At 37.5% G+C, this 7,856-nt stretch overlaps 1 protein-coding gene across 3 annotated transcripts; it reads left to right on the top strand.

Annotated features, from left to right (window-relative positions):
* The first annotated feature begins 373 nt into the window (after positions 1–373).
* Positions 374–7,557, top strand: LOC118562147. 3 transcript variants are annotated; one of them, XM_036134410.1, is made up of 6 exons: positions 374–682; positions 3,101–3,198; positions 4,235–5,230; positions 5,405–5,563; positions 5,804–5,899; positions 6,272–7,557. In XM_036134410.1, the coding sequence occupies exons 2-6, from the start codon at positions 3,196–3,198 to the stop codon at positions 6,581–6,583; spliced, it is 1,566 nt and encodes a 521-aa protein (XP_035990303.1). In that variant the 5' UTR covers positions 374–682; positions 3,101–3,195; the 3' UTR covers positions 6,584–7,557. The 3 variants fall into 3 exon arrangements, with proteins under 3 accessions (XP_035990303.1, XP_035990301.1, XP_035990304.1); XM_036134408.1 differs by having other exon boundaries at positions 3,046–3,198; XM_036134411.1 differs by lacking the exons at positions 374–682; positions 3,101–3,198 and having other exon boundaries at positions 4,050–5,230.
* The last annotated feature ends 299 nt before the right edge of the window (positions 7,558–7,856 follow it).

Here is a 7,856-nt window from a genome sequence, read left to right as displayed (position 1 = left end):
GACTTGTTAAAAAAAAAAAAATCTACACTTAAGCTGTAGTAGTTCTTTGTGAAGCAGCTTTGTTTAAGCAGAACAGTTCTGTTGAAATATTTACTCAATTCAGTTTTCTGATTTTTGTCAAATCACAAGTTCAATACATATGTTTTAATGTAATAATTTAAACTCAGAGTGACAACATTGCTGTTACTCCACTTCCTGTAGTTATGTCAAGTTCAAATTCAAATGTTCAGAGTAGATATTTAATTTAAGTCTAAGTCAGTACTGTTTGTACAGGCAGTTTTAAATATTAAAGTGAAATTGTTTTTTATGCAAAATTGAATGTCATTTATTGAATGTACTTAGTACTTGAATGTACTTGAATGTTCATACACTGCAAAAAAGCCAACTTGTATTTTTTGGCCTAAAACAGTGATTTAAATTGGTCAAACTTGAAAATATCAATTATTGACATTTGAGGCAATAAAATTAGTTAGCACAACAAAGCAAGCCAGTTGTATACTCTAAAACAGTTTGGTGAGTTGCTAATACTTAAATCTTTAAGTTGGAGTTCAATACAAGGGACAGGAGTTCTGCAAACTCTTATTTCTTTGTTGCGAAAGGCGGGAAAGCCAACTTTCCGAGTTGGCACTTGGCACTTGAAGTCTCATTGTGGCTGTGCTGCCTCGAGCTGGAGTCCACACAGGTAAGTAACCTTTAATAAAATTAAATTAAAATGATACGAGACTGTTATTCTAAGTTGTGTTGTGCAGTATTGCAAGTCGTTTAATGAAGAAGGCGACATACACATTTTTTACATTTAAACACCAACAGCTTTACAGTCAGTAGCGAAAGCTAGAGGCTAACTGATGCTAGTAGCGCTGCATCAGTTAGCCGCTAGCTTGTCTGGGCAAGTCCCATAAAACAGGATAGGCATGTTATCGTCTGACTGGTTGGTACTCTGTTAATTCATGTTCATTACCAATTCTAACTCAAAATTGTGTTCGCAAAATTAACCTACATTTCATGTAATCTGTCACTGTTAGAAGAATTGGCAGTGTTATTACACCGTGGTAATAACACTGCCAATTCAGTACCTGCATTGCTTCCTTTACGCAGCAGGAGAGCAGGTTAGTTAGACAATAGGGACAGTTAGAGAGTGGAGCCCGAGCCGAAGCCGCACACAAGCTGCGGCTCGGTCCGCTGGGCCTATTTTGCTGTCTGTCTTCACAGTATATGCAGTGCACTATTCACACAAGGGAGCGTGCAGCTGTCGGTGTTACCTGCTATGCTATAAAGTGGCCCGGTATATTATACTTCTAAATGTAGTATATAGTGGGGCTGTCAGTTTTAACGCGTTAACTTTTTTAGACCATAACGCCCACATTTTTTAAATGCGTTTTTTTTAAGCCTTGGTGTTTTTTTCCTCGCCGCGCTCTTCGGACTGTGTTTTTTTTTTCTCCCTCGACACTTTCCGTAGTTCCATGAATGCTAGAGACTTTAGCACAACAGACACGCGCTCACTGTTGCCAAGCCCGTTTATTTCATGCGACTTTGGGCTTCTTTTTTTCTAAAGTCGATTGTAAATTTCATGAGTCGCGGATTGCAGTTTTTCGGGCTTGTTTCTGAAAGTGAAGTCGCTTATATGGGCTCTAAAACAACAGACACAAAAACAGTGTGTATATCCACCTGAAATATCCATCCGCCTCATAACGTGCTGCAGCTCATCCTAACATCGGAGCCGAGGGACTAAAGGCAGGAGCAGCTCTGCCCGTATTTTCTGCACTTTACGGTTGCAATAACCGGTAGCTCTTTCCCCAGTTGCAAGCAAAGTGTAAGACACTGGAATGAACTGGAAAATTTAAATCCTTTTCCAAGCTTTAAACTGTTTTAATGTGAATAAAAGCAGCATACAAAAATATATGAGGGAATTATTGTTGTTGGTGTGAAAGCTCTGGATTAGATGCATATGAGAGAGTGAAAAAAATGAATAACAGTTGTGACTTTATTAAAATGTAAAATTAGTATTACTTTATATGTAAATGCTTAATACCATGTCTATCTTTGTTTAAGAGGCAAACAAATATTTTGACATGAAATATTTATTTATTTACATCAGGGCGCTATGATTAATGATTTAGCCATTACTGGCCAGAGTTTAACATTTTATGGCACCAGGATGTTTTCATTCCAATTCTGAAAGTCCTTGAAAATAAAAAATATTAAAATATCTTTTGTACAAGGATGTTTTTTACTAGTGTCATTTATTGCAAATTTGCATATTAAAAGGCCCAAATAGGCTTTTACACTTTCAGAAATAAAAAGATAAAGTATGCGATTATTTTGCGATTAATCTCGAGTTAACTATTGAAATTATGCAATTAATTGCGATTAAAATTTTTAATCGTTTGACAGCACTAGTGTATAGTAAATACTACTATATACCGGTGGGTATGATCACTAAAATGCCAACGACCAGTGAGTCTAATGACACTGATCACTGCCTTAATAGTTTGACAGTATAACCTCATATGAACGCAGCTCTAACCGACCCGATGCCTCAGCACAGTGACCAAGCTTTGATGAATACACCGGATCTGCGTCGGCGGAGTGTTTTCTTTGTATTTTAGCCGGGTCGCTAGAGTATGGACGAAAAACAGTCCCATTGGAATCCACCTTTTCTTTAACACCGAATTTTAAACACTGAATTTTTTAACACTGAATTTTTTTTGACACTGAATTTTAAGCACTGAATTTTGTTAGACATTGAATTCCTTACACTAAATTTTAATCTGGTAAAAATTCACCTGCAAAAAAATTCACCTGTGAAAATTCAGCTGCAAAAATTCGGCTGCAGAAATTCAACTGCAAATATGACTTTCGGTGAACTCAAGCCAAAGCAATCTTAGCATGTTTCCATAGGACCCGATATGTGGAGGGTATGATTCTTTCATCTGGACACTGCAGTGGACTGCCAGAATTTTATAAAATCGTGACCATAGTAGTTAACCCTGAAAAAGTAGCCTTTGTTGGCAAAAAGCTCACTTCTTGGTACCTTGAACATTTTAGGTCTTTTGAACTTGTGGAGAGCATCTACGAAGACATTGAGATTTTCGTTTCCCAGGCTCTCAACAACCATCATCCACTAGTGGCATACACAGTGGGAGGGAAGGTGCTGGTGACTCCAAAAGTGTGCCTCCTCCATTGAAGTGACACAGAATGGTCAGTGGACTCTCATTACACTCTATAAACAAAACTCTGTTGCTCTCATTCACATTTTCACCCTTTCTTCTATTCAAACAAGATGTCACAGCTTGTCCATTATTTTATTTTGAGAGATTTTTCTGTCAGTTTTACTTCTTGTATTTAATGGATTTCCTGATTTGTTTCACCTGTGTCTTGTTTCATTCACCTATGTCCTGCTTGCAGTCACCCCTAATGTTTGTGTATAGGTTTGGTTTTCAGTTCAGTTTTTGTTGGATCCTTGTTCATATTATGTACTTTTTTGCTGCTCAAGCTTGCTTTGCCTATGGAGACATTGCTTTTCTTGTTAATACTTGCAGGTAGAATTAACACATTGTTAGACCTTGTTACATTATTTAGACTTAGACTTAGACTTAGACTTTCTTTATTGTCATTTTGTATACACAGAGTGCATACAGAACGAAATTTCGTTTTCACACAGCTCAGAAATATTGCAGTAACTCTACAGGATACCTTGCAGTGAATTACAGTACAGGATAAAGTGCAGTGATCAATCGCAGTCACTTACAGGATAAATTTCAATTTGCTTCCAGATAAAGTGCAGCAGTGAACAGTAGGCAGTTGAAATGTAAACAATGTAAACCAAATGTAGACAAATATGCAGTAGGGTGCAGCAGTGATTTAAAAGTAGACAGTTTCATTGTACACAGTTTTGCAGTGCGTTTCCGGTTAAGGTGCAGCATCAATTTTTCAGGATACGATACAATGTGCAAATGTGCAAATCAGCGAATCTAGTGTGGTACACTTTTGTACTTCAGCAGTTCAACAGTCTGATGGCAGCAGGGAAAAAGCTTTTGCTGAACCTAGTGGACCTGCAGCGGATGCTGCGGAACCTCTTTCCAGAGGGCAGCAGGGAGAATAGTCCATGGTGGGGGTGTGAGGGGTCCCTGATGATGTTACGGGCTCGAGACACACAGCATTTATGAATTTAACTTTCGAGAAATTTTCTTTAACCTGACCCCTCTGTGTTTTGTCCTTATTTTTTGTGACATAGGCTGGATTAGTACTACTGGTGAAAATCTCCCCAAGAATGTCCCGTAAAGTGACACTTCCTGAAGTACCTGGTTCGGTTGAGCAGTTGCAAAACATTCTTCAGGAAAATCTTCAACTTCAAGGCAGTTTTACACTACAATATGAGGACCCAGGCTTTAATAATGCTCTCTGTAATTTGATTGACATCCATGAGTTGCCACCTGAGCGTGCTATCTTGCACATTCTTTGGGATGAGTCTGCAGTTGTTCTGCAAGAGTCAGACTCTTTTCATTCAGGGTCTTCCCTGGATACAGCCAGTTTATCCAGCAGAGAGTCACACCAGAGTCCCTCAGCTTTTATTAAGAGCTATCTGCGAAATGTCTCAGAATGGCCTTCACCTTTTCCGATCCCACCCTTCTCCTATGATGTGGAGCTTAAGCTGCGTAAGGGCAATGAGGCATATGGAGAGACCAAGAAAGGTATCAGCTTAACAAGAGACATGAAGACAGACATTTTGGACAAGATTTCTCAGGCAGTCTTTGAAGTGAAAGCCTATCCTGATCAAGACCAGATTGAGTCAGTTGCTTCTGCTCTCATCAATAGACACCCCTGCCTTCGAGAACCAGGCAGTGAAACGGGGTATGAAGGATGGAAAATGAGCATAAAATACAAACTTGGCAATTACAGGTCCAAGCTGCGTCAGGCAGGCTGTATCGAGGTGAGCATTAACAAGAAAAAGAGGAGCAGTGAAGATGATGGTGCCGGTTCTTCTCTGAAGAGAGCAAAGCGAGGCGAGATTAACCATGTCCCTGACCATCCAGAAAACCATAATGATGATTCACTGGAGGATGACAGACTGGCTCTGGTTGAAGAGTTTAAGAAGAAGAGCAAGAATGTTGCACTCATCAGGCAAAAGATGGAGTTGACTTTCTCTTTGAGACGCAAGGAGATCGTGGAGCTGCAGCCTATGGTGTCAGAGGTTCTGGTGCGGTGGCCTGCTCTGTTTTGTGAGGCAGAGGTAAGCATGTGAACTAAAAATATATTATGTTGTGTTTATGATTTACTCGTTTTCACAAGGGGAGTAGAAGAGTTATGCGTGTTGATTAGAATGCATATTTAACATGACAATGGTGTTGATATTGTATTGACTTTGAATTGAGGATTTCAATTTTATGTTTACATTTTTCAACAGATAAGGGAGGAGTTTTATCGCATCACAAACAAGAACCTAATGGACAACTTCAGAGCTGCCCTTCATCAGCACACTTGCAGGCTCCTGAGACTCTATCGGGGGAGGAGGACAGCTTTTTCATCTGAGATGGATCAGCTCCTTAACAGCCTGGATCAAGAGGTGAATTCTAGATGTAGTAATTTAATAACTCTGAACATTATGAATATAAAAAAGAAATGTTGCCTTTTTATGAAACTATAGTAATAAGTTTGGTAGCAATTGTTACAATGTTAAGTGATTCTTCTCATGACAAACCCTCAAAATAAACCTTGACAATGAGCAATCGCAGGGTCCAAGCCGAAAAATGTAAAATTACTGAATACAATTTTATAATTAATTTCATGCAACTCTTTGTTTCAGACATCTGACATCACTGCACTTCGACAAACTGCAGCATTGAAGGGCCTTCCCTTGTATCTCTGTGACAGTCAGGAGAAGCTCTTCAGGAACTGTTTTGTAAGTAGTTATAAGTAGAAATTATAAAAATTTTATTATACTGTATTTATAGTGCTGAATTTAACATTGACTTGAACCATTACCTCTCTGTCCTCCTTGTTCCTTTATCTTTCCTTATGGCCAGAGTGTCTTCAATAGCTGTACTGTCCTGGATATGACTTTATGTAGCCTAGATGATGTCAATTGATGTGTGTAAGGGATTAAATCTTTAATTGTGGGGTATGGGATGGAAATAGTTCAGATGTCCAACTCATGATTAATTCAATTTTGAAAAAAATTGTATTCAATAATTTGTGATTCTTTTAGCGTAATACCTTATTCCTATTCACAGTAATTTAATGACTAATGTATTTTCCTGTCTGTCCACACAAGGACACTGACCCAGAAGAGGAGCAGACGAAGGGCCTCACTGTGGGTGTCCTCACTGTGTTGGAGGATGATGACAGCGCAGCTCCTCAAAGTGTGGTGAATGTTGCTGTTGTTGTGGAAGAAGAGATTGTCCTTCAAGATCTCCCTGACCTGCCAACTGCTTTTGGTTACCTCTTTGGACTGATCTATGCGTTGAACCTTAAGTACCCAAAAGATCTCAGGTACACATTTGAAACTATTCAGAGGGTTTTCATGGAACTTGGTACAGATCTCTCTGCAAGGGTAAGATCCCTCAAAAACAAACTCCTTGAGTGAATCTGCACGCTAACTGATACTGTTGGGTATGGAATTGTTGATCTCTGAAAGGTTCCTTCTGTCCAGCCAACCCATGTTAATTTTGTCTTCCTGTTTCTCACAAACAACTCTGATGTACCTCAAACTCCCACTGTCTTACATTTATTTTGCACTTTATTGGGTTTTCCTTAAACATCTTAAATGTTGAGGTTCAGTGTTTGTAAAACAGCACATAGTATTGAGCAGTGTTATAAAAGCTTGTGCTACACATTGTAGCACAAGTTGACTGGGACAATTGGGTCTCATTAGTTTGCATTTACTTGGCCCTGTTGGAAGGGCTTTGATCCTGGTACAGTTCAAATAAAACAAAAGTTTTGAATGTATATGTTGCATCTGTAATTATTTATACATTTCTGTAATTTCTATACAAATCATAAGTTAGTACAACTTACAGGAGAGTTAGTAAAATGAAGAAATTAAAGTTATTAGAATTTAAAATTAGAGATTTGCACAACTTACGGGATAGTTTGTAGAATAAAGAATTTAAAGTTATAACAATATAAAATTAGAAGTTAGTACAACGTATAGGATAGTTAGGAGAACAAAGAATTTAAAGTTATAACAATATAAAATCAGAAGTTAGTACAACTTACAGGATAGTTGGTAGAATAAAGAATTTAAAGTAATTACAATGTAAAATTAGAAGTTAGTACAACTTACAGGATAGTTGGTAGAATAAAGAATTTAAAGTAATTACAATGTAAAATTAGAAGTTAGTACAACTTACAGGATAGTTGGTAGAATAAAGAATTTAAAGTAATTACAATGTAAAATTAGAAGTTAATACAACTTACAGTTGAGTTGACAAAAATTAGAATTTTGAGTTGAGCCAACTCAAAAGCAAAACTTAAGATGTTTAGTTTGATTGCCCAACTTAAAATTTTATCGAAGTTTGTTGCCTTGAAATTTTGAGTTCATCTAGCTTTTTTTTTTTTGCAGTGTATATGCTTCAAGTATGAGAAAATAAATTATATAAGACAAACCTTTTTCTGATTCTTTTAATGCAAGAAATGTGAAGTCCTACAACAATGTACCTAATGGGTTTCTATAGAGTAACAAAAAAAAAATACAAATTTAGAACATTTTAGTTCTTTAACATGTTTACCATAAGAGCACTAAAATTCACCTCTGTGGTAACATGATCAGCATTTTGCTTTACATTTCATAAATGGTGAATTTTTAAACTGGTACGGAAGCGATTAATAGCGTGCACACTCTGAGCAGGATCCTAACC

This window comes from Fundulus heteroclitus, unplaced genomic scaffold, assembly GCF_011125445.2.
Source record: "Fundulus heteroclitus isolate FHET01 unplaced genomic scaffold, MU-UCD_Fhet_4.1 scaffold_81, whole genome shotgun sequence".
NCBI classification, from domain to species: domain Eukaryota; kingdom Metazoa; phylum Chordata; class Actinopteri; order Cyprinodontiformes; family Fundulidae; genus Fundulus; species Fundulus heteroclitus.
Note: the sequence above shows the minus strand (reverse complement) of the source record. Positions and strands in the feature narration are given on the sequence as shown.